We start from the raw sequence: 25,647 nt of genomic DNA, 5'->3' as shown, positions 1-25,647 counted from the left end.
GGCATGAGGGGCCATCCTATAGGCTGCAAGAACAACCGGACCGTGTAGGTTCCAATCGGACTGTGCCTCGTTGACTTGTTGGCACAACATGGATGTAAGTGTTCTATGTAAACGCTCTACCATCATTCTGGGGATGGTAGGGCGAAAGTTCGAATTTTCTTCGTACCCAACAAAACACATACCTCTTGCAACAATTTTGAAGAAATTTTCGGCCCCAGTCCATCATATGTTCCAGAGCTCCCTTATCCAATACATAACCATGCAGGAACGCATCCATAATGGATGCCGCCAACTGATCCGGTAGGGGCCATGCCACCAGCCACCATGACAGGTACTCTACCCCTACCAGCAAGAATTGATTTCCCCTCAGAGTGGTAGAAAATGGCCCTAGGATGTTTATGGCAATGAGCTCATTTACACGGGAGACCCCAATGGACTGCGGCATTGGTTGGGTCAGTCTCGGTGGGGGCTTCCGATGGGTACATTCTACACATCCCTTGAGTACGTTGTGAACATCCTCTGCCATCCCGGGCCAAAATAAGTCCTGCTTCAACGTAGACAATGTTTTCTGCACCCGCAGGTGCATCAATCGCACATTGCCAGCTCTGGTTACTTTACCCCGCAGAGCAGCTGGCACCATGATAGAGTACCGTTGTACCTCCATATCCCAGCGCATAAGTATCCTATCTCGGAGAACTATGGAGGACATAGCCCCTGGACCCTTCCTATCGCTTGGTGCACCAACACGGCACCGTAGCTTTAGTAAGGAGGCATCCTCCGCTTGGAGGCACCTCTATTCCTCGTGTGCAAGACCAATAGTATTATCACGCGCCGCCCACGGTATGGGTGGTGGAGCATCCACCGATGCTACCACGGCACCCAGCTCCCCAGCATCCACCTGCTTACAATGGCCGGCGCCCATAAAACATGCGCACTGGCTTTTCGGCGATAACCATGACAGAGCGTCTGCATTGCGGTGGTGCATCCCTTTCCTAAAGGTGACTTCGAACGAATAATTCTGCAGAAATTCCAGCCATCGCGAGAGTCGGGTCAACCCATAGCGCGTATCGCAAAGCTGCGTGATCTGTGCATACCATTAACTGCCTACCGTAGAGGTACGGACGGTACTGCTGTACAAAGTGGCAACAACTCGCAGCGCGTAACACAATAGCGCTGCTCTGTGGGGGACAGCACTCGGTTACCATAAGCGACCATGCTCTTTACCCCGTTCTCCACAAGCGACAACATGGCGCTGATCCTGGTATCACTGGCGTCCGTATCCAACGTAAACGGCAAGGAGAAATCGTGGTATTGAAGGGGGTACGTTCATGAGGCCGTCGCGCTGTGCAACAAATGCGGCCTCCTCCTCCTTCCCACACCGAAACCTCTGGCCCTTTGCCGTGAGAATTTGGAGCAGCTTCGCGATTGTCGCAAACCCGGGCACGAAGAGGCAGTAACAAGACAAAAATCCCACAAAACTGCTGACCACACCCACCAACATGGGGTTCAGCCACTTACGCACGCATGCAGTCTTATCAGGGTCCGCGGCGATCCCGGACTCGCTAACTACTTTTTTGCAAGAGGTAACATTTCTGGAAGTTTAATTTCAAATTAGCCACCCGCATTTACACAAATACCACATGCAGCCACTGCAGATGTTCCTGGAACGTGCGTTCAAAGACAATAACATAATCCAAATAGATCAGACATGAATCCCATTGGAGCCCCGACAGTACCAACTCCATAAGTCACTGGAACGTGGCCGGAGATGAGTGAAGCCTCCTTGGAAGCACGTTAAATTGAAATATCCCTTGCGGTGTCTGGAATGGGGTTTTGGGTTTTGAACCTTCATCCAGGGACAACTGCAAAAACCCTTACAATAGATCCAGGGTGGAGAAAAACTGTGCCCCTGACAGGGCATCCAATGAATTGTCCATCCGTGAGAGCGCATACGAGTCTGCCATGGAGACTTTATTTAATCAACACAGAAACGCAAACTCCCTTCCTTCTTTTTAGCCAGGACAATGGGAGCAACCCATGGACTGGTTGACGGGGGGATTATATTGGCAGCCAACATCTCGTCGACCACCTAATGAACATGGTCCTTCTCCTTTGGACTAAACCGAAATTAATTCTGACGAATGGTAGCAGCGTCACCCGTATTGATATGGTGATGCATCAGGGACGTGTGGCCAACATTGAATTTACCCTTACTAAATACATCAGAGAATTCCCGAAGCAATGCCCGCAACTCGCCCCTCTGCTCCCACGATAAATCCAGATTACCCATGCACAACGGATCCATCCACGAGTCATCCAACACCGCTTCCCGTTCAACTGCGGCCACGACCCGAGTGGTTACATCATCCATTTCTCCACAACACGCAGCCGTCGCATGGGCCAACACCGTACCCTCCTGTATGACTGCAGTATCTAGCCCAGCATTCAATACCTGCAGAAAGGGCTCCTGATACCGCATCACTATCGTCTGAGCCCCTATCAAAGTGAGCCCACGAACTGCTCTATTCGACGGAGTTAAAAGAACACCACCCCCAATGATTTTCTGGTCAAGCCACTTCTGCAGCCTCAAGGGTACGAGCATTTGTGCACCTCGGGGAACCCTCACAGTATCACACACCAGGGCCCGAAACACAACGTTAGCCATACATCACCCAGCAGGGGACTCCAAAAACCTCAACTGATGCCCCAACGGTAACTCCACACAACCGTGGTCAATTAAAATCCGGAGGGGCATCCTCTTAAAAAGATCTGTCCCCAATAAACAAGGCACCACCAATGAACTTGAAACCAACACCGGGCCCGTCCTTTCAATATCGCCAATCTTTATCGATGCCACAATTTGACCCACAATGCATAAACTTCCGACATTAGTGGAAACACACGAACTACCTACAGGACTAAGGCAACCCACCGTCGATGGTAGAGTCCTAAAAACAAACTCGGAAACCATGGTAGCGGATGCCCCCGTATCTATGAGCACCCGCACCTCAACACCCTGCACAAATCCACTTACCGTGAATGATCCCACTCCCACCGCCATAACGTGGTATGCAAATGCGGTCCATTTGCTGGACCCCCGCGGCCAACCATCACTCATCGAAGCACCATCTTCGTACCCCGTATCACTATGAGGGGCGATGGTGTGTACAACCAACACCGACTGCAATGGAGATGCATGAGGTGTCTGTGTCGGCCGGGTGTGTGATGTATTTCGACCTGCCTTTGAACACAGAGGAGCGGAGGCCAGTAGGGCAGAGGATGGCGAAGCCGGGAAAAATCAGCACGGCAGCCCCTGGAGATGTGGCCTGGAAGGCCACACCTGAAGCAGGCAACGGGGCCCCACCATGGCGGAGGCAAGGTCACCCCCCGATGGTCCCGTCCTCGTCCCGCTCCGACTGTCCCCCACGGGCTCTAAACACCTGACCCGCAGACCAAAGGAGACTCTCGACACTCCTGGTTGCCCTCTTCTCCTGGAAATCTATTCCTAGCCACCAGCCCAGCACGTTGTCGCAGGTTACAGTGGACCTAGATGCATCGGGCTACCTGAATCGAGGACAGGTCGTCTCCTCATCTGTGGCTAGCAAAAAAACGTTTATTTCCTGAGCCAGTGCCAACAATTTCTCTAGCACCAGAAAATCCTGTACTTCCCACTTCATCCTTGGATACGCATCCTGGGCCAGTGACAGTAGTGCGCTGCGGGAGGCGTACGCTTGACGCAGTGTCGTCCTGTCCGCCTCGGAATGGAATAAACGCCACCAAGGCTGTCGTCCAGCGCGGTGGGAAAAAACACGTTGCGCCTCCGCATCGCAAGTTGTGGCGAACCGCCGCTGGAGGACCACTCAATCACCCCCCACAGCCGAAAATAATTTGAGAAACGGCAGCCGCTGCGCGATGAATGGCGCCCCGGATGAGCCATCAGTGGCAGGTTAAATTCCGCGGGAATCAAAACCTGCCCTTGGTTGGCATCGACAGCAGAGTCGCCCGCTTGCTGCCCCTGAGCCGCAGCCCCCTCCTCCGGCTCTTCCTTCCACAACTGCCCAACCAGCACCGTCACTGCAGAGAGCAGCTCCACGATGTGAGTGCTGAGTGCAAGCAGCCCTTCTTCAGCCGGCGGCAGCACGGGATCATCATCCTTCACCCGCTGCCCCACCGGGACCGTCACTCCGGGACCCCCCACCGAGGTCCTGGCTGCCGGGGCTGCCCGGGAACCCTCATCACCCTCGCCCTCTTCACTCGAGATCCTTCCTCTTTGCAAACTATGACATAACCTAAAATCCCCCTCAAGGATTTGAAATGAAAAAAAGAAAATTTCCAACAACCCTACAATATATATCAAAAAATCCTTAACACTCCTGACACCAAATATAGTGTACTAATTCACAGACACTAGTAGGAGGTACTCTTTCTCTTTTATTCCAGTTTTCACAGCCAAAGAGGATAACTACATACCAGGTCGGGACATCCAACATGCTTCCAGACCCACAGCTTGAAGAGGGCTAAGATCACGAAGGAGGCTATTTTAAATGTATTACTTTCTCTGCATTGAACAGACTGTTGCTGGGTGACAAAAAAACGAGAGCTTAAACCACAGCCCATGCAGGGGCTCTTAACGCCTCACCGGAGGAACAAAAACAACTTCACCAAAGTCCCGCGCATCCATTGCACCGGTTAGAGAAAAACAGGAAGAAGACAAAAGAAACGGTAAGTTGCCACCACACCACTTTGGGATAGCAACAAGATACGACCGCTTCCACTGTAACAAACACTCATATGTCCCTTCTCCAGATTAGAGGGCATTCTCAGGCATAGTCTCTCTCATTCGGTTCCACACACGGGGGGTAAAGGCCACCGCCATTTCTCATTCACCGTTTGGTTACCCACTCTTACCCGTTCCACCTCCACCACTTTTTCAATTAGCCTTCTGGCTAAGTAGCATACCTTTAGTGGTGACATATGAATGCCTTTCATCTCCTGCCCGCGTGCTCTCCAGAGGGCCTCCTTAATGGCTCCAATAATAGCCCATGTCTGGGCCCAGTTCCCACCCACCTTCCGCCTGAAGAGCCCCCAAACCACATTCGGCACCGTAGCTTCCACCGAACAAAAGCGCGACAGCAGCGGCCCACTCAACTCCCACACCTCCTGTGCAAAAGGGCACTGTACCAGGACGTGCACCGAGCTCTCATTCGAGCCGCATCCCCTCGGGCATTTGGGGTTTTGGCTATGTGATGGGAGAACATAAATCTTCTACATTCTAATCTGTCCCAGGCGACCAGCCAGGACAGATCACGCTGTTCCCTCGTCAGGGCTTCTGATAAAACATTTTCCCAGATTTGGTGGTGCATGTTCCCCCGCACACCTGCCACCACCATGCAGGTCTCCTTCTTGCCAATCTCGGCCCGTACTTCCTTCGGGCACCATGTCTCCCGTTTCCGGGCCAGCCCCTATTCTGTGATGTAGCTGTCAATTACCGCATTCAACCACCCCTGCGGCCAGGCAAGGGGTATGCCTCGCGGTAATGAGGCCATCCTCAGCCTCCACAGGAGCCATGTCAATCTATATTGCAAGAAGTACAAGGCCTTCCCCTGGGGCCCTTTGGAAAAGAATAAGCGCAAAGTTATGCACACAAAGACCGTGCTGAGGACACGCTTGACGTTTGGTGTGCCTCTCCCACCATTCGCAATACTCTTATACATCACAGCCCTCCTTGCACGGTCCATCCCGCCCTCCCAGATGAACCTGCAAAAATATCGTTTCCATCATTGTGCCACCTGCTCACCCGGCGGGAACACATAAGCCAAGTAATTCAGTGTTGGCATGACTTAAAATCCTCCCCTCTATCAAGAGGCGCCTGTCTGCCCACTTGGCCAGCCTGCCCTCCACCACCCTCATTCTCTCTGATCCGATTCCGCTCTGCTGAAGCCTCTCAGTAAAAAACGATCCGGATCTTGTCTTCCAATAGTTTTATCCCTGGCGGGCGGCCCTCGAAAAGCCTGGGATCCCCAAAGGTCATCAACTCGCTTTTTTATATTCACCATAGATCCCGAGGCCCGATGGAAGAGGTTCACGACCTCCCCACTCAGGTTGGCGGGGGCCACCTCCCTCCGCGCCAGTACCTCTGCTTGCCTTGCCCATTGCCTCCAGGCTTCCTCCCAAGCCCGCCTCCTCTCGGTCGAGGTCGATGCCTGCCTCTCGTCGCTCTCCTCCGCCGACCTCCGTCCTCCAGGCAGCTGCAACTCGGCATCCCCCGCCTCAGCAGTCGTCGTTGGGGGTCGGTCCTCCTTGCTCGCCTCGGCAGCCCGGCTGATCTCCATTCCGGTTGGAAAATAAAAAAGTGGCAAAGCAGCCACTGGCCTGACAGCCAGGGTGCCTGCTCGGGGCAAGGGAGAACTAACTGATCACTGCGACGACGGCACGACGGGTTCCATTCCAGATCACAGCAGCCCCGACTGTGAGTCGAAGCTCGCCTGATATCTTGCCCAGCGTGGCCAGGTTCAGCCCTCGACCAGAAGGCTCCATGCCTTGCCCACAGGTCCAACTGGTAGAACAGGCTGCTACCCCCAATCGCATTGTCTACCAATCTCCCAGCGACACGCGCTACAGTGACTCATTCAATGTCACTACACATGTAAAAAAAAGTTACTCCCCATGTTTAAATGGCCAGTGTAAGTGAATTCGCTCAACATCACGCCATGGTGGCAAGATGTTAAATACCTCACCTGGTATACAGGGGTGCTGGGTTCGATCCCCGCCCTGACACCTGTATATTTGGAGCTTGCATGTGTCTCTCCCTGTGGACGCATGGCATTTTTTCCGGGTCCTTCGGTTTTCTCTCCACATTTTCAAATCGACATACGTTTAGAGTATCTGACTGCTTTACATTTTCACGTGTTAAGCCACTTCGTTGAGCTATCATGTGGCCAGGTCTCTTTGAAAAAAATATATAGCTCAGTGGGCTTTGCCTGATTAAAAAAATGGCAATGGGTAGCTGCAATAATCTATTTCTCACCATTGATGGTGCTGGCATAAGCAAACCATGGGCCCCAATTATCTCAAGGATCCCCAGATTCATGAAAAGGTTGCTTATACAGACCCACAAAACTCATCTCACACCAGGCTAACCCTGCTTGGAGTAATGAATGGTTTGATAATGATGCAAAGGCCCGCTTGTGTGTTGCACATTTATCATACCTGGGCTGTGTTGAGCAGTGAAAATGGAGGGGTTGTTGTGGCCTCGTGTCACATGGCGCGAGATGCCTCACAGATCAACCGAGCCCTAAGTAACAAAGACTTTAGAATAGCATACTTTATCACAATTATTAGTGTAACAAAAAACACATGACTTGTTTTCATTGGCGTATAGGATGATGAACTGCTACTTGTCTTCGTTTAATAATACAATTGAAGGGAATGGCATGGTGTTCATTACATAATTTAAAAACGTGACACTGTGAATGAATTCAAGCGTTATAGACTTAATTACCACCTCATTGACTCCTGAGCCATTCTACAAAACATATTTATTAAATATGTCATGTGTTCATTCTGATTTAAAAAACTATAATATTAGTAAAAATACTACTTAATCATAGCAATAACATAACTATTGTACAGCGTGGCATTGTGGTAGGAAACATTCTTGAATGGGTTAACGATTAATTTGTGTTGTTCGATATATTTTTTATTTTACCAGGTAAGGCCCCCTGAGCTATATAGCTATTTTTCAGAAGCGACCTGCCCACAAATGATATCTCAAAGAAGCGGCTCATCATCATGTGGAAATCTATAGCAGCCAAATACTTTGAACGCATGTTGATTCTAAATGTGGAGGAAGAAACCGGAAGACCCGTAGAAAAATCCACGCGTCAATGGGGAGAGACACATGCAAACTCCAAATATACTGGCGTCAGGATCGCGATCGAATCCACGACCTCCTGTATACCAGGCGAGGTAGTTAACATCTCGCCAGAGTGGTTGTGAGGGCCAACAATCCCGTACAATTCCGGGACCTCATAATTGTTTGTTGATATTGATGTAAATACTTGTGTGTACATATCCATGGCTGTAACTTCTCGTCCACATTATGTTGTTCAAGTTTACGTTTGAAACTCTGGAATAAACTATATTGAGGGTGATTTGCCATTCATGAAATTACTGGAAGTTATACGAATGAGTATGTTATACCTTCAAAAATTCAAATACAAAATAGGGTTTTTATACAGAAACAGACATTGTTGTCCCATTAAATTGCGCCTACAAAAATACCACTTTTTGACGACTGTGAAGCTGCTTACAGAACAGATACTAATTAATCACTAAACAGACTAAGCACGCTTATCATTCTGTCCCACCATTGTGACCTCTACTTAAAATCCAATCTCAAATCACTGATGCAAGAATAAATACACATTGTGTCCTGCTCATCCATAAAATCCTTATTGGCAAATTTGGACTATACTTAGCTTATTCATTATTCCCATTGTCAAACCCAAGAAACCTTAGACGTCCATCTAATTTCCTTTTTAAATATCCCGAAAACAAGATTTGGAATAAGTGACAAAGCCTTTGTTGTTGCAGCACCAACGTTTTTGGTACAATCTTGTTTCCTCGCTTAGCATCGTAAATCTTCCTTTAAAAAATATCCTGATACAGAACTGGATACAGCCACATTTGCCAATGTGATTTGTAACTTTGATCCGTACCTGTGTATCTTTCGATAGTTCAATTTTAATGTGCCATTTTAATGAGGAACTGTGCATTGTCTTGCTGTGGGTGGGGACTGTTTTTTTATAATTATTGCTTTGCTGCCTTGCCAAAGCTTGATAAATCGGACATATTATACATTGATTAATGTATTTACATTTAGTGACTTGTTTGCCTTTGTTTCAATTTTGCACTTCTATCGTTTTTTTTTTCTTTTTGTATTGTTTGTTGTTGTAACTTGCTGAACGGCCCCTGGTTGACATCTGTGAAAAAGAGCTTCATAGCTCATCGGATTTCTCATCTAGTCTAAATGAAAATTACGATTCTGATTCTGCCAGCAGTGAACATCTTACCACAAATCCGGCCAGCCACTATAACCAAAGTGACACCTGACTGGATGCCATAAAGTTATTGAAATGTTACATTATTAGTATTATCATTGTTGCAATTATACCAGTACATTAATAATTGTCATAATCAGTTTCCCTGGGTTATTTATGACCCATTATGGTAAAAAAATATATTATCTATTAATCTAACATGTGAAGTAGCAACCTTTCAAAAAATATATACATTTTGAAATTACAGCCGCATGCCAGTCAACCCATACGGTTTACCCGTATTCTTGTACAGGGAATTTGAGTCTTCAGGTCCATACGGTGTTTGTGTTTTTCCCTTGTGATGGGACTTTGTAGGGTGAACATTGAGATGTATACTGTAAGGACACAAGGTGACCAATAAGACCTGAAATTGGTCTGTAAAAAATAGGGCACTGATAAGGGGTTGACAGGTATGCAGTCGCCTCACATTTTATGCACGTTTATGTAATGCGATTTAGAAATAGCGCGTTAGATTAATTTACAATGATTTCTGTTATGCACGCACTATTATTGAAATAGCACGCTCCAGCGTGTTGGCCATGGAGTACGGAACGCGCTGCGAGCTTATATGTTAGTCAGGGGGCAGCAAAGTTGAGTAGCGATGTGCCTAAGGTGCAGTACGTCAACAACCACAGGGGCGGGCAGCAGCATCAGTCAGCATCTCCTTCACGCGCGCCATTTTGAAGATCTTGCCCTCGTGAACTTTGTCTTGTGCAGACTTTTGCCTACCAACATGTCCGGTGAGGATCACACTACGTTTTAAAAAAATCTTATTGTTTTACTTTTTTCAAAATGCCTTTCTTTAAATAAGTTGTTTACTATATTTAGCACGTGCTTTGCAGTATTGTAAATATATCTTACTCTAACCAGTGAAATGTGTCGACGTAAGAATAAGGTTCGATCGCGTGTTCTTCCGAACCCCCAACCATTTCCTTTATTTATTCTGGGAAAATTATCCATAATACGTGTTTATTTATTTGGGTTAGATTGCGTAAATATAAATGTGTCGTTAAACCCGCCACCTGACACAGCCAATTAGTGAGGTTTGTCACGTAAACAGAACATGTTCGCGAAAGCCGACTACGACGTGTTAAACTGGGAAAATACTGTTTATTTTACGCAATTTTGATTTACGCGCCGATTTTCAAGAACACAATCCCCGCGTTAAACGAGAGGTAGCCGTGTCGTGCGAGGTTGGATGTGCTCTTGTGATCTACCCTGGGGTTTTTACAGCAGCTAGCACCCCTGTTGCCCAATAGAGGTAATTGATGAAAAGGCGATAGTTCATCGGTATTTATTTAGACGTGTGCTGTTGTGTAGAATTTAGCAATCCCAGCTCTTAATTTGTGAAACTTGCCTCAGCCTATGTGTGAACGCAAAAATTAAGTGGAACAAATATAACAATCATCCATTTATAGCTGGCACATAGGTACAGGGTAATTTACAGTGGTGCGTTTTTTTTACCACAGCTGAAGATTGTAACCTCTCACAATTAAAGAGCGGTGGGGAGATTTGGAATTGGTGTATAAGGAAACAGCATTTAAATAACAGCGTCTATCTATCCTGGCCCTGGATTTATTCGAACAGTCTATATTTTAACAAGCTAGCCAATCCAGTCCATTGAGGAAGTTCCATTGTGATGATGGGGATGACCGCACAAATCAACGCTTGCACACACACACCACCTGTGAAGGCTGATGGTGGCACACGTGAGACAACGAGCGCATTTACACACATGCCGCTGAGGTCATGCACACGACTCATAGCGCCTGGTAGGAATCGGCGTATGACGTGTGGCTGTGCCGTAAATCTCGCTGATTGGCCTCGGGTTTGCTTTTTTGCATTTTAGACTTGATTTGAAGCTTTCGTGACTGCAGGAATTACTCTTTGGTTCTTTCGGTAATGTCACGTAGAAAGAAAATAAATTAAATAAAAAAATCGACGTTTCGAGTGCAACACAAGCAACCGTCATCAGGTATGAATGAATGAGAAAACAAAACAGTAAACTTAGAAATGTAATGCAATACAACACAGAGAGTCGGCTAACACAACAGTCAACACCCTACCTGGTTGATGACATTCTTCTAAAGACTGCTACATTTGAGAGAGAGACAAAACACAGACACGGAGACACATAGAGAAACACACAAGCAGAGAGAGACACACACAGAGACACTCCGCTTGTGTGTCTCTCTATGTGTCTCCGTGTCTGTGTTTTGTCTCTCTCTTAAATTTAGCAGTCTTTGGAAGAACGTAATCAAACAGGTAGGGTGTTGACTGTTGTGTTAGCCGAAGTTTACTAGGATTGTTTTCTCATTCATTCATACCTGATGACGGTTGCTTGTGTTGCAATCGAAACGTCGTATTCTATTTTTTAATTTATTTTCTTTTTACGTGACTTTACCGAAAGGGCCAAAGAGTAATTCTTGCATTTTTCATTTACAAAAATGGGATTTTAATTACTACACATTGCCTTTCGTAATCTGACCCGGGTGCCACGCTACTCTCTCGCACTCGATAGCGTGTTAAGCCCCATGTTTTTTTCTGGGCGAATTGAGGACACAGCAGTCACTTCCTCATCAGGTCCAACCTCGTTGTGCCCACCCACTGCCACTCACGGGCTTCTGTATTCAACCATGATTTGTTCATTTTTGTTTATGTATGTTTAACTTCTTTTGCACATTACGTAGCTAATCGTGCTAATCAGACGTATGGGGGAACGACAAATTAATAACAAAAATCAGTTGTAAATAAATTAGTTTTCAATCTAGATTTAAAAGTGCATAGCTCCAGTGGCTTCCGAATAGCAGAAGGAAGAGCGTTCCAGACGGCCGCAGAAGTGCACACCTGAAAGCGCGTAATGCAGTGGCCGTCTTTGTCCGATGGTCAGCCAGAAGCCGCTGTGAGGATGACCGCAGTTTGTGTGATGATTTATGCTACTTGGCGAGATCAGCAAGGTATCGATTGTGGTTCATTTGTGGTAAGCACTTTGTGTGTAATGAGTGTGACCTTATAAATGTTGTACCATAACAATAGAGGCAGCTTTCATTACATTGTGTATGTGTTTAGTTTTGTCTTAATCATGGTTTATACAAATACTCCCTCTTAAGGCACGCTTCATTTATTGACGATTAACAATTGGACATTATATTTTTAGCAGGATCTGAATGTAGTAGGCACCTCCGATAAGCACGCTTGGCTACGTACGGTGCGAAATAAGTTCAATGTATGTACATACTGTATACGCACACAAAGAAAACATCCGCACATTTCAGCTTGAGTCGTGCGAGTCGTTCTGCTGTGTCGTGGATTCAGACACCATACCATATACCGTCCATTAGAGATAGTCCTCCCGAACCCATCTAAGACGAGTTGGCAAATGCTAACTTAAATTCAGCATCGTTTGACATTGGTGCGTTTGACGAGGAATCAAGGAGTGGCAACACGGGTGATTTAGTATTAAAGTGCTTCAATCGTAATTTACAATACACAATCACGGCCAATCAAGCTCAGAATTGCGCATTGGTAGATACGATGTATATGCCTAGTGTTATTCCTGCAGTGCCCAAGCTTTGAGAAAACGAATTTCATTCATCGTGAAGACGAACTTTTCTCGAGGCAACGTCGACGATGAGCAAGTGCAAATAAAACGCCCTCGTGCTTTTAGGAAACAAAGGTTGTTGCTTTATTATGTATACGCTGTGGAATCGCAGCACAATAAACTTGCAAAAGTAAAATGTTCTTGTACCAACTACGAGTACGTCACATATAAGCGTAAGCAGCAGTGTATTATAAGACGCGTACGTTTATGGTGTTGCAGTTATTCGGACAGTAACTGTAAAGTTCACATAAATAGCCGCCTTATATGATTCCGATGTAATATATAATATATTAAAAGTCCAAAGCAAAATATGGTATAATGATACGTAAGAACATTGTTTCCCTCAGATATAAATAATACATAGGAAACTGTTAAGTTTCACTTTATTGAAAACCATACTGTCTTGTGAGTATATATTTCACATCAAAAATATGATATACAGTACAGTGATCAAGGAATAATACTGCATTGTGCAAAAATAGTACACGTATAAGTTTAATAAAGATGATATACTTCGGGCCTCATTCATGGAGCTCGACCGGCAACATCTCCACCACGTTTAAGCAAAGTAAAGGCTTGTGCCATGTAATATCGTAAAAGTCTTGCACGTTATGCACGGATAATTTTGCACACAGATTAAAATATTTCACCACTAACCACGGAATGATTGCGGGATGGTCTAAATTCTGGCAAGGTTATGTTGGAGCCATGGTTTATGGAGCGTTTCCCCACGTCGTAATTTGCGATCTGGTCTCTGGCTCGGTTGGTAGAGCCCATTCCATTCCACACGTTCTTCCACATTTGTGCGGAAACTTTTGAGTAGATGTTCTTACTCTAAACTTTCCGCCAAATGCCAGAATGTAGGCTCACCTACATATGAAGTAAGCATTGATGATATGAAGACCGATGAAGGGAGGCAAATATAACATGATGATGGATGTTGATGATGCCGTTGGTGCTGTTGCTGCTATTGGTCGTGATGATACGTGAATATGACTTTGATCACAATGTTTTTGATGAAGTAATTTCAGAAAATAGACAGTGATCATTATTATGATATGGGAAGAGGCAGTGTTCTCATGAAGGCCTGAAGTGTAAATGACTCGTTTTTTGTGTTTTTACACATGGGATGGAACTGCTATATCTGCAGAAAATCAATGCTTAGAGGGGGTAATACCGAAGCGTCCACACATATAGAGTTAATAATCGACTTGCGCTATTGCTTTATATGTACTGACATGAGTCAGGGTGGTGGAGGCAGTCGTGAGGGAGTGGCTGTACAAAAATATGACCCTGGCGACCTGTGTTTGCTTCCTGGTGATGGCAAACATCACCAGGGAGTGGAAATCAGAACCGCTGCACTACCAACTCGGCGACTCGAGTTTTATTTCCTGGGCCTCCCCTAGGTCGACTCAGCCTTAAATAAGTATCTGATGCGGTCTGTAAACATTGCCACTCGGGAGACAAACGCGGCTGGGCGAGGTGCTGGCCATCCACCCCATCGTGTGCTGTGCAGGCCTTAATATGTGCTTGCTAACAACACTTGCGCCCAACAGTCTGTTAAGGCTATATCGGGGTCTTTGTCTTTGACGGCACCTGATTGGTCGGCTAGGGCCATAGAAGGAGCAATAATCGATAATAGAGGTTTTGGGTTACATTGCGTAAATATAAATGTTTCGTTAAATCCGTTCAGCACACCAGTGTGTTGGAGAGTAAATCCACAACATTTACAATTCGAGTATCGTGACATTTCACTGGTAATGACAACCAGCATCATCATTGCCCGAAAAAGGAGAATTTCTCCACAACTCTGGCTGTCGGCTGATGAGGCCGGTTGTAATTACTGGCGAAAACCTCGTACTCGAATTGTAAATGTTGTGGGTTTACTCAACACACAAGTGTGCTGAACTAGTAACAAATTGGCATGTTTTATTCACGTGACAAACCTTACTAATTGGCTGTGTCGGGTGGTGGTGGATTTACCGAAAACAAAACACCTCTTTTATGGATACTTTTGGTCGTGAAAGCCTACTACGTGTCAAAGAGCAATCATGTTGATGTCGGCTGCCACGGTGAGGATTCCAGTCGGCACTGCCCTGATTGCTGATTGACTGCACGGTTTTTGATGGAGCGGAGTTCAACTCGTCTCGCAGGATGAGAAGGAACTGCAAAGTGCATTTGGTGGAAACAAACTCTTGATGAATGGGGCCCTGAAAGTAGGAATTGTATCAAGACAACAATCATTTGTAAAAATGCAACATAAACTGTGTGAAGAGCCATCGATATGCATGCAAACCTTGTTCTAACTTAAGTAATATAACTAAATTGTCAACCAAACCTCATGACACCGACAAATTACGTTTTTTTCTGAGGTCGTCACGTCAAATGAAAACATGATTTAGCAAAATTACACAATCAACCTTCGGCTTCTGCAAAAACCATTCATTCATTATCCAATACGCACAACAACTCCATCATCAATTCTATGACCCATATCATTTTAAATGTGTTTTTGCTGATGTTACAATCATCTAACTCTATTTAATGCTTCAGGAATAACTATTTTCGCACTGATTTGCCTCATGCTCAAGTCTGCTAATGCACTGCTTTAATAAACAGAGCTGCGCCACCAATGCGAGAAGAAGAATGCCAGTGTGCTTCTGAGCAACGTGCTACAATGACTGCTGTATAGGATCAGCTACATAGGCAATTATAGATGGCTTCACCCACTTAGTACTCATACCTTGTCATGCCAACCCCAGAGCCTCTGTTCAGGCTATACACAGGATCTCTGTTATGATATTAATACATATAATATGAATAAATGTTAATAATAAAGTGGGTAAGTGATTAGGGGAACAATGAACGTCTCCTACCCAAGGTTAAAATCAGGTCCTCAAAAGGTGATGGTCTGAACTTGCAGATATTGTCTGCATAAGAAAGGTCATTATTGTAGAGAATTTAGTCCAGCACAATTTTGGGGTTAATACTTTGGAAGTCTGGCACAGAACTAACAACTCCTCTCATATGCACTCACAGACCGTTGAATGATCACTGGGAAATAAAGAACTGTGATTTAAACTCTGAGCCATTCAACATGGTCAAACATGACCTGCGGTCTTCTAATATTGCAGAATGGAAATATGCTTTGCGTAGTTCCTTTATGCCTACACTGCATCCCCCTTACTCGTGAACAATACCCCCAAGCGAATAGAGCATATTGCTTGACATAGCATAAAGACAGAATGTGTTCACAACCTGTAAGTTCATCAGTTGTCCTTTCTGACTATAATTACCGAAACCATCACGTATCAAAGACAACAATGCAGCTAATTTGGCTCTATGGGCAATTTAACGGATTTTAAATCAATCATTACAAGTACTTCGACCAGGTGAGGGCTTTGAATTGCAAAAAAATACATCACTTCAAGTCACTGATGAAGGCATATTTACATCTTAGTAGGATGTGGATTATGGCCACTGAAAGTCGTATACATGGTCTCTGGTATCCACCGTTTGCTCAACCACACACTGGCAAATTCCTTTCTTCAAAATGTCCATGGGATGCAGTGGACCTTTCTGCTTGTGCAAACCGACTTCGTGGGGTTACGGAAACCACCAAGCTACCGAGCCACCCCAGTTTTAGCCCTTATGTAATGTTACATTTTTACCTTCTGCTCGACTTAATAATAATTAGTTAAGGATGTAGCGTCTTTATTTGTCTTTCACCATACCAAAAGAGAGTGTATATTACTGAAACATCTTAGTTTCACAGACATGTTTCTCCGTTCTATATACTGCGTATACGGATGTATTCAATGTATGTATTTACTTACAGCTTCCTTACTTTTGTTATTATGCAAGACGTTTTTTTTTACAATAAGAAATATTGTGTACAGATTTCTGTTAACTTCACACAGCTTCCACAAAAAAACACGTTTCATCTGTGACGTGTGCGTGTGAATACCCACATCACACACGGTCACATCAAAATTGATACAGCAAATGCGTCATGATGTACAGTCTTCCATTTTTGCTTAAACATTGTCATAATTCAGTCGTAGAGTTAAGCGTCCCACTTCATATATATACACATGTATGTATGTGGTGTATACATTGTAGATATCAAGATATATATTGTACTACTGTGCAGATGTTTTACGAATGTTAGGACCTTTGTGACCAACGGCATACTGTAGATACAGTTCTTCAGCAACGTGTTCACAAAGAGATGCGTGCATTGGAGCTTTGCAGCATCGCACTTTGCTCTGGAGTGCCACACATGCATAATAGCCTCAATATTTGATAATGGCATTTATTTTCAATATCAACTCCGGTTCGTAGCATTTGCTCTGGAAAGCCACCCTGGCCTATCATGCCACCCTTTTAATTCACACGCGGACCGGGGGTCAAACGACGCGCAGCACTTGCGATGAGACACTTCCTCGCCGCGGTCAGTACGATCGATCGAGACTATCTTCACTGTCACGTTTTTGCACTCCTGATATTTCTACACAACCATTGCCCTTCACATCTACTGAACGGCATTTCGCCAAGGTGAGCACGCGCCCGTTCCACCCGCTCTGCTGCACCACCCCAATCCGTCCCTGCCTTTTAGATCTGCAAAGCAATCGAGCGCAATTTAGCCTTCCCCAGATTTGTGAAACATTATCTCCGTGTCATTAGCAGTGCAGGTGGCTTGAAGGAGAAGACATAAGTGTGAAATCACAACGGCTCCTTTAATTGTATGGCTTTAACTGATTGACAAATCATTATCCAAAAACATGACCGTTTATCAGCGACGATAGAATGGGGCATCATGAGTGGATCTGCTTTTTTTTCAAACCCAATTGTTACGATTCACTTTAGCCCTTATTCTGGATGAATTCCTGTACTACGATTAAAACTCATCACCGTGGGGGGATATTTTAAAACTTTGTTGATAAAGTTGCTCTCTTCTGTTTAAATTCAGGTGAAACCAAATGCTCATAACATGTGGCCTGTGGCCTCAGGGGAGCCAGCAAAATATATTTTATTTGGTCAGGAAGCAAAATAAACGAATGCATATGGTATTCCGTATAACAGGAAGTTAACATAACGGAGGAGCTAAATATTGTAGCCGTGTTTCACTGTTGCAACAACTAATCGTATTGCTCGTCAATTCACGTTACAGGTGACCCCCGACTTACGATGGCTCGACTTGCGAACCCCCCACCCCCGCTTTTACGACCTTTCTTATAGTCAGTAAGACCCCCCCCCCACTCGTATCTATGACCGCCTAACGACTGCTACCGACGACAAGTATATTGCCGCTGCTTATGCGTATGCATAGTATAGTCCGTCAGTCTGCAGCTGGGCATACAGCGAACGATTCTCTTTCGCAACGCTCTTTAATTTTTTTTAAATGTTCTTCAAATTTTGAAAATGTTTCGCCTTTCGCTATGTCTGAGAAGTGGAAGTGTGATGAACTTAATGAATGTTTGTAAAAGTTACGTTAAGTTACAGGAAATGTTTGTTCGGGTTATTAAAATTTATTTTCCTGGTCAATTTTGGTATTTTTTATGGTACGTAATGGGTTTCTAAGAACTGAACCCCAAAGTATAACATGGGGGTCGCCTGTAAAGGGGGTAGGGGTGTGTAGAGTGGGGTAGGGGTGTGTAGAGTGGGGTAGGGGTGTGTAGAGTGGGGTAGGGGTGTGTAGACTGGGGTAGGGGTGTGTAGAGTGGGGTAGGGGTGTGTAGAGTGGGGTAGGGGTGTGTAGAGTGGGGTAGGGGTGTGTAGACTGGGGTAGGGGTGTGTAGACTGGGGTAGGGGTGTGTAGAGTGGGGTAGGGGTGTGTAGAGTGGGGTAGGGGTGTGTAGAGTGGGGTAGGGGTGTGTAGACTGGGGTAGGGGTGTGTAGACTGGGGTAGGGGTGTGTAGAGTGGGGTAGGGGTGTGTAGACTGGGGTAGGGGTGTGTAGACTGGGGTAGGGGTGTGTAGACTGGGGTAGGGGTGTGTAGAGTGGGGTAGGGGTGTGTAGAGTGGGGTAGGGGTGTGTAGACTGGGGTAGGGGTGTGTAGACTGGGGTAGGGGTGTGTAGAGTGGGGTAGGGGTGTGTAGAGTGGGGTAGGGGTGTGTAGAGTGGGGTAGGGGTGTGTAGAGTGGGGTAGGGGTGTGTAGACTGGGGTAGGGGTGTGTAGACTGGGGTAGGGGTGTGTAGAGTGGGGTAGGGGTGTGTAGAGTGGGGTAGGGGTGTGTAGAGTGGGGTAGGGGTGTGTAGAGTGGGGTAGGGTGTGTAGAGTGGGGTAGGGGTGTGTAGAGTGGGGTAGGGGTGTTTAAAGTGGGGTAGGGGTGTGTACACTGGGGTAGGGGTGTGTAGACTGGGGTAGGGGTGTGTAGAGTGGGGTAGGGGTGTTTAAAATGGGGTAGGGGTGTGTAAAGTGGGGTAGGGGTGTGTAGAGTGGGGTAGGGGTGTGTAGACTGGGGTAGTGGTGTGTAGACTGGGGTAGGGGTGTGTAGAGTTGGGTAGGGGTGTGTAGACTGGGGTAGGGGTGTGTAGAGTGGGGTAGGGGTGTGTAGACTGGGGTAGGGGTGTGTAGAGTGGGGTAGGGGTGTTTAAAGTGGGGTAGGGGTGTGTACACTGGGGTAGGGGTGTGTAGAGTGGGGTAGGGGTGTGTAGAGTGGGGTAGGGGTGTGTAGAGTGGGGTAGGGGTGTGTAAAGTGGGGTAGGGGTGTGTAGACTGGGGTAGGGGTGTGGAGAGTGGGGTAGGGGTGTGTAGACTGGGGTAGGGGTGTGTAGACTGGGGTAGGGGTGTGTAGACTGGGGTAGGGGTGTGTAGACTGGGGTAGGGGTGTGTAGACTGGGGTAGGGGTGTGTAGAGTGGGGTAGGGGTGTTTAAAGTGGGGTAGGGGTGTGTAAAGTGGGGTAGGGGTGTGTAGAGTGGGGTAGGGGTGTGTAGACTGGGGTAGGGGTGTGTAGACTGGGGTAGGGGTGTGTAGAGTGGGGTAGGGGTGTGTAGACTGGGGTAGGGGTGTGTAGAGTGGGGTAGGGGTGTGTAGAGTGGGGTAGGGGTGTGTAGAGTGGGGTAGGGGTGTGTAGAGTGGGGTAGGGGTGTGTAGACTGGGGTAGGGGTGTGTAGAGTGGGGTAGGGGTGTGTAGAGTGGGGTAGGGGTGTGTAGAGTGGGGTAGGGGTGTGTAGAGTGGGGTAGGGGTGTGTAGAGTGGGGTAGGGGTGTGTAGACTGGGGTAGGGGTGTGTAGACTGGGGTAGGGGTGTGTAGAGTGGGGTAGGGGTGTGTAGAGTGGGGTAGGGGTGTGTGTATGTCGAGTGGGGTAGGGGTGTATCGTAGGTGCGGGGTCGCATGTATAAGCAACGGTGTCTCATGTCTCCGATTTAAGTGGCATCTGATCATGAAAAAATATACGTTATTCAAAATGGATTGTGGAATGTAGTATATTATGACAGCACCCCTATACAAAAAACAACATTTTAATTGAAAATCAATACGTTGTGGCTATACAGCTGTATAGACACACTACTTCATGGCATTGTGGTTTTTTTCCCATATTGCCATGCCATTTCACATTTTATCTGAATATATATTTTTTATGACTATCTGACAATGACGACTTGCTATGATCGTTCAAGGTCACCAAGTTTATGCAACTTTCACCATGTATATGACCACATTTTCGTAAACAATGTAACCGGAGTCACTATTTTGGGTGTTTCTCTCCCTTGGCTCGAGATGAGAATGCTTCCACTTTAGCTTCTTACTAAACACTCACGAGTGATCACATCATTCTAGGCCCTTTTCTTGGCTTGCAATCCACCTGTAAATCAACGATAAAAATTTCCTTTTTGTATCGTCCACATTCTTAATGGCATGGTTCCCATCTCACTTGCTGATATCAATCATCTCACCATGTTAACCACCCCCAACGCTCTCTGCCCAATCAACCACTGCCTCTCTCTCCAATTATTCTACCAACTCCTCCTCTCTGGGCATCCACTACTTCTCGTCTGCCATCGCTACACCCTACACACCTTCATACACACCTCTCACGAATGCAAGGGACAAGCGTTTCACCTTACCTGAAATTAAGCCTATAATTTCTGTACGATTTCCAACAAATATTTAATTTTTTTTAGATTGGTTTATTTGAAATTTGAAGTCTGGTTTGTGTATGCAACCGACGCTATTTAAAGTCAATTTATTCTAGCCTTATACCAACACGAGGGTTGCCACCTTTTGCACAGACCAAACCCGGTCAAGCTAGGTCGACTATCAACACTGTAAAGTGTAATAAAGTTCAACACGACAATATCGGTTACCAGATCTCAATACAAACCAACGTCTGCGACCCAAACACAGATGCAAACCTGTCAACCCATTATCAGTGTCTACCTTATTACAGACCAATTAAAACCTTATTGGTCACCCCGTGCCGTTATAAATCTCAAAGTTCATCCTACAAAGTCCCATCACAAGGGAGCAACACAAATTGACTACAATTTAATGCGTTTTTTTTCCTGTATTGAAACAGCTGTATGCCGTATGGACCTGAAAACTAAATTTCCCTGTACAAGAATACGGGGTAAACCGTATGGGTTGATAGCTATGCAGGTGCAAATTTCCGGATGGTTTCAGGTCAAACATTCCACAGGTGGCAACCCTCACCGACACCCTCAATGCCTATGTTAAGTAACTCTAGAATACGTTTGTTTGTTTGTTTAAGAAGAAGAGAGTCACTGTACACAGATCCTGCTTGTGGAATAGTTATTTCTCGACTTGTGTCATGTGGGAGATAACGAGTGGTCACAAGAAATTCCCCCCAAAATGTACGAAAGAATACAACTTACGCCTGCACACTTGATGTACTGCCCTGTGGATGGCTTTCTCACGCGGGCTACATTTGCTGCCTAGTAAGAGTTGTTGGATTCACGAGTGTGTCCCACCCATGCGATCCCCTCACCGTATTGTGCCGAGGACAACGCGCTCCAAATTAAGATGCGCCGTGCACACAGCACGGCGCTGTGGTAACAATGAAAGCGGACTGCAATGGAATCGCCAATCTCGCTGATGTTAGCCAATCCAATGAACGGGGGAAGGGGTGTCACCTCATTACTCGATCCATAGATCGATTGGCAATGAATCGACACATAAACCCACCCGCAATAATGACCAACCCCGGTATGTTTGATGTTTCTTTCTTATGGATCGACTGAGTGAAATCGATACAATTAATCTGGATTAAAAATCCACAATACAGGGACTCCTCTCCTTACGGACGAGTTAGGTTCCAGAGGTCTGTTCGGAAGTCGATTTGTACGTAATTACAACTTTACTCCTGTTGATTCCAAACATTTTGTACGGCATGTACACCACACACGGGGAATTGCTTTAAAAGTTGTGCAATCTCATGTAGATGCCACTGGTTCTTCACGTTCTGCAGATTCAGATGTCACCACCGCCATCTATTGCGTGGCGGTTGGAACTTATGACTATCGGTCCGAACAGGCAACTGGACATACAGACAGGTTTGTTCGTATCCCTGAAAGTTCGTAAGTCGAATGCTCAAAAGTAGAGGAGTCCCTGTACCATACATGGGGAAATTTCTGATCGGTGATTTTGTCGGGTGTACGATTTTATTGCTCTATTACAGTACTTGTGCCAATTGTATTTGCATGGTTGTTGTGCGACACTTGAACAATCTGAGAAGCAAGTCTTCCGCACCCCCACAATAGCTATGCAAAGTGTCACTGTTTAAATGCAGGACCGCACGTCTGAATTTCCAATTGTGATTTATTGTAATACGTATCTCCTTGACAAGGAAATTCCCAGATTTACCAGCTGACAAAGTATAAAGCCTTTCCACTGCTATCACTTTTGTTCGTGAATTGAGATGGGGGGGAGCAGTGGAGGGGCAACTTTCAAGCAGTTGATTTGTGAAACGTGCAGGGGACTTGTTCAAAGGGTTTTCTATCGCGGGCTCATTTAGTCCTCGCGAACACATATTTCAACTCGGCTGTGTCTTTCATGTAAAAAAAATACAATTATATTTCATATTTTTTCATTTAGAGTGAATTCACATTTGTCGTTCACGTTGGGAAAAGAAAAAAAAACTCGCTTCGAGTATGCGCTCATTGCTGAATGCTTCACATTCTCACGTCCAGACGTTAAAAAAAACTAGTTACGCTCGAGTAAATGATCTAGGTAACACAGATGAGAATATATTCACGCAAGTAGCAACTGCCAATAAAATATTCATATAATAAGCTTGTCACATGCACACATTTTACGACAACAGATACCCTTGCAAATAAACCTACAGAAAGGGATGGTTACCACACACATAATAATCACATGCGAATAAAAAGTTGTTAATGCTGAAACCGACACACGTAACCGATTTAGCATAAACTGATAAATAAGTAATGACAATTGATTTTAAATACATTGGCACTGCCCATCTACAGGCTAATATTTTGAGTCCAGCGAGATTTGAGAATAACTCTGCTGGACTTGATTAACAAGCAGCACTTTGATCGAGTGCAGTATCTCATTGCACCAACATGTCTCTCCGCGACATGTCTACCTCACGAGGCAGGGCTCCACAGTCTCACCATCCCGACACAACAGATTTGCACATGCAATGCCAACACGGTAACGACAATCTTCGTTATGCTGGTTGGGCGACTCACGAGGATGACCGTTGGGCTACGGGGGTGGAAATGAGCCAGCATCTTTAATATTTCGGGCACCACATTATCTGTTCCTACTTTGGCCAGATTATCAGATGAAGTGTATATGGCAGCCTCGGCCAGGTAAAGACCGCAACTAAATTATTCAAAGAAAATTTTAAAGTTGAAGCGCAGCTCTGCGAAACTATTTGACTGGTAGGCACACATAACGAATCAAATATAGTTGTTGAGTCAAATATAGTTGCACAGTGCAGATTTCGGGAAAGGATTTCAGGTAAAGGCCTGCTGCAATGGCACTTACAGGTTAATCCCGTGATGTTGCCGTGGTGCTCTGTTATTTTAAAAGGTTCCACAATGGATGGCATGCTTTGCCCAAAATGCCATGAGCACAATTGGGATATAATTGGTGGGCGGGGGTAATAAAAATCAGATGATGCAGTGACTTTAGTCGCATAATAAAATACAATAGAATTTTCACGTGAGATACATTAGCAAATCTTGGAAGGATGCCTTGATAACAATAATATCAAATAGCTTTGGTGATAGTTATTTGATGTTTTATCATCTTTCCAGTTGTGTTAAAAAAACAAGCGTTTTTTTCAATTCTTTATCCCCAACTGTAAATAAAGGCATGCTTAGAACATCACAAATCAAGTACAACTATTTAATAACAAGGGTTTATAAAAGTGTATATGGCACATTAACTGCATCCTTTCTCATGCAAATATTTTTTTCCTTCTGTTTTATGCAGCTGCATTTTAAAAAGGTATGGTGATGAATAATACCAAGACACCCGTGAAACGGCACCATAACATCGCTCACCATCTTTGGCGTTATGGAAAGAGCACTGGAATTGATAGATGACCAGTTATTAACACCTTGCCAACGTGTTTGAAGAAAAGAAAAAAACAACTAGATGTATCAATGAGGCTGGACATAAATTATTGTCGATTGGTATTTGTGTTTGTTATATATATACCATGTCCTTTATCTAACCACGTACGGGAGTTCGGTGAGATGCATTAACGCTTTTGCACGAGACCGGAGTAAATAGGTCTGTGTGGTTAATCACGTCAGTGACTACGTCGTATACGATATCTAAATTTTGAAGTTGGACTACGATATTGGCACACGATTGCCTACACTTGATAATGATAGTTACGTACAATACATGTACGTTTAAATGCAACGTATACAAACACGCGACTGTATCGGGATATACAGACGTGTGATGCATACGCCGTACAACCACACACATATCGTACATACATCCGTGCGCGCGGGGGGATAACCCTGCAGCGAGCGAAGCCGTGTCACCGTTGAACTCAGTTGATGTAATACGTCCAGTAGACCACGTTGAAGAAAATAAACGCGATGGGGAAGATCATGCGGGACCACCGGTCGATGGAGTTGACGTCGGTCAGGTCGGGGATCTTGATGCGCAGCTGGGACGAGCGGCGCTGTAGCCTCTTGCGCTTGGCCGCCTGGTAGGAGGCGGCGTGGCGGCCCTGCGCTTCCTGCCCGCCGCCCATCGGCTTGCGGTAGCCGGCGCCAGCGGCGGCGGACGACGTCGAACCGTCGAACGGCACCCCTCCGCCCCCCACGCCCCGCGGCTGGTCCGGCAGGGCGCCGGCCGCCTCCACGGCGTTCATCTCGTTCTTCATCTCCAGCGTGTTGAGGAGGATGTTGCCCTGGGCGTCCACCTGCCGAGGCGGGGGAGAGAGCGGCGGGCGAAGATTATTGTTGTTGCAGTTGTTCACGTGCGTCCGTCCGTTTCGGCCCGGTTCGCTGTGTTCATTGTTGAGGCAGTCGTTCGTTACGTTCGTTCACCTGGGAACATCTCGCCGAAACTTGAGGCACCTTTTTTTTCGGTGTGTTATTGCTTTGGTGTATAGCACGCAAAACATATCACACCACACCAAACTACACAACACAGTGGCTAATGGGATGTGCAAAATATATTCAAATTATTTTTTACGTGGAGGAACAGATATGTGAAGGAGGCATATTGTCTGCTGATCTATTTTGGGAGAAAAAACCCCAGTAATTAGGGTGGAAATTGAGGTACCCTGAGAGAACCCACACGTACAAAGATAACTCTTATGCGATGCACTGGAGATCGGAAACCACTTGCAGTTCTCCCTTGTACAGGCACCAGTGTGTTGATAGTGGTTATGTTTCGCGCACATGAAGGCTTCCTGCCTGTGTGATCCTGCAGCCACGCCTGCTGGAGCTTGATATGTGGCCCACTGCCACCACG

General features: G+C 45.9%; 1 protein-coding gene across 6 annotated transcripts in view; it reads right to left on the bottom strand.

Moving 5' to 3' along the window:
• Positions 1–12,762: 12,762 nt before the first annotated feature.
• LOC116943685 (gamma-aminobutyric acid receptor subunit beta-3-like) overlaps positions 12,763–25,647 on the bottom strand; it is a 301,742-nt gene continuing 288,857 nt past the window's right edge. For all 6 annotated transcript variants that reach the window (XM_032956761.2, XM_032956763.2, XM_076067894.1 and 3 more), the window contains one exon: positions 12,763–25,090. In XM_032956761.2, coding sequence (XP_032812652.1) covers positions 24,713–25,090 — 378 coding nt within the window. In that variant the 3' untranslated portion in view covers positions 12,763–24,712. The remainder of the gene's footprint in view (positions 25,091–25,647) is intronic.

This window comes from Petromyzon marinus, chromosome 18, assembly GCF_048934315.1.
Source record: "Petromyzon marinus isolate PM22_M1 ecotype Great Lakes invasive population chromosome 18, UKy_Petmar_22M1.pri1.0, whole genome shotgun sequence".
NCBI classification, from domain to species: Eukaryota; Metazoa; Chordata; class Hyperoartia; order Petromyzontiformes; family Petromyzontidae; genus Petromyzon; species Petromyzon marinus.
The sequence above is the reverse complement of the archived record's forward strand: the minus strand, read 5'-3'. Positions and strand labels throughout refer to the sequence as shown.